Genomic DNA, 1,139 nt, shown 5'->3' on the forward strand with positions numbered 1-1,139 from the left:
AATGGAGACAGAAAATCGTTTCGTTAAGTGGTGAAAACACAAACTGTGCTTTAGCGCAGCATGTAGCAGACTGAGGAGAGAGACGGTGCCGAATGATTGCCGAATGCACACTTACGTATATGTTCGTTTTGACGTTTAGTATTGCCTAGTGCGAGAAATGAGTGGTGTCCCAGATTACCCCCTCTTTCCCCAATAATAAATACTGATTATTATGAGTGTCTAAAAAGTCAAAAAAAAATTCTTAAAAAAATAGAAAACATACAGACAATTGGATGTTTTTTCTGCTTTGAATTATGTTTTATTGTTTATTTCTATTTCCTTTTTTTAATTGTCGAGCATGAGTTTTTGTTTTCTTCATGACTCAATGCTTCATCTCTCCTCTATTCATCTTGCTCTCACACGTTTCTGTGTATGTTGCTAATTGTTCACGGTGGTGGATGAGTGCATATTTCGTTCGAATTCTTCCAAGCTAAGGGCTTGCGTTGCATCCAACGATGGGAGTTTCCCGGCAGATGCTGATTCCGAATATACAGAGAGGGAGAGAGAGAGAAAAATGGTGAAAACCAATTTAAAATCAAACTTTCCATTGAAGTACAACGTAGAATTAGAAAATTGGCATATTTAATTGAAATATACCTTGAGCCAAGAGCTCTGGTGAAAACCAACGAGCCAGTTGGTTACTAGTGGGCGAGAGTGTTCCATCTCCATTGCTTCGTTGTTGTTGTTGCTGCTGTTGCACCTCATTATGAACCACTGTAAAAAATAGAGAGAGAGAGGGAGAGAGAACAATGAAGATGGCAAATTATTATTCCGTCGTTTGTTTGATTTTGTAATCAATTGATTGATTCCCTTTAAAACTGATCATTATAAATTGAACGATTATTTGTTAACGAGAGTTTACACAAAACGTAAATTTATCTAATTCTAGTAATATACATTTTTGACTGAAGATCTTCAAATCAGGAGAGAACCCGCAATAAATCGTTCGCCTCAATCAAACGAAAATATATATGAACGAAGAAGAAAACACAAATTATTTTCATCGCTTAAAACTTACTCATTTGTGGACCGCCCATCATCTGGTGTTGTTGCATCATTTGATGGAATTGTTGCGCTTGTTGAGCTTGCTGAAACTGTTG

General features: G+C 36.8%; 1 protein-coding gene across 1 annotated transcript; it reads right to left on the bottom strand.

Moving 5' to 3' along the window:
* Nucleotides 1–260: 260 nt before the first annotated feature.
* LOC129579834 (eukaryotic translation initiation factor 4E transporter-like) lies at nt 261–1,133 on the bottom strand. The gene is made up of 3 exons (XM_055470013.1): nt 1,058–1,133; nt 637–753; nt 261–515 (listed from the first exon to the last, which is right to left on the bottom strand). Exons 1-3 carry the CDS (start codon nt 1,095–1,097, stop codon nt 418–420), a joined length of 255 nt encoding a protein of 84 aa, XP_055325988.1. The 5' UTR covers nt 1,098–1,133; the 3' UTR covers nt 261–417.
* Between the last annotated feature and the right edge of the window lie 6 nt (nt 1,134–1,139).

The sequence above is a fragment of the Sitodiplosis mosellana genome, unplaced genomic scaffold, assembly GCF_009176505.1.
Source record: "Sitodiplosis mosellana isolate CC-2019 unplaced genomic scaffold, AAFC_SMos_1.0 Smas_scaffold_6630, whole genome shotgun sequence".
In the NCBI taxonomy this organism is placed as follows: Eukaryota; Metazoa; Arthropoda; class Insecta; order Diptera; family Cecidomyiidae; genus Sitodiplosis; species Sitodiplosis mosellana.

What these genes read in the sequence shown, in the direction of transcription:
- LOC129579834 (XM_055470013.1), bottom strand. Translation starts at nt 1,097, where the DNA reads ATGATGCAACAACACCAGATGATGGGCGGTCCACAAATGA. An exon ending in GATGGGCGGTCCACAAATGA is followed by an intron (nt 754 to 1,057) that starts GTAAGTTTTAAG and finishes TATTTTTTACAG; the next exon opens with TGGTTCATAATGAGGTGCAA. An exon ending in ACCAGAGCTCTTGGCTCAAG is followed by an intron (nt 516 to 636) that starts GTATATTTCAAT and finishes ATTCGGAATCAG; the next exon opens with CATCTGCCGGGAAACTCCCA.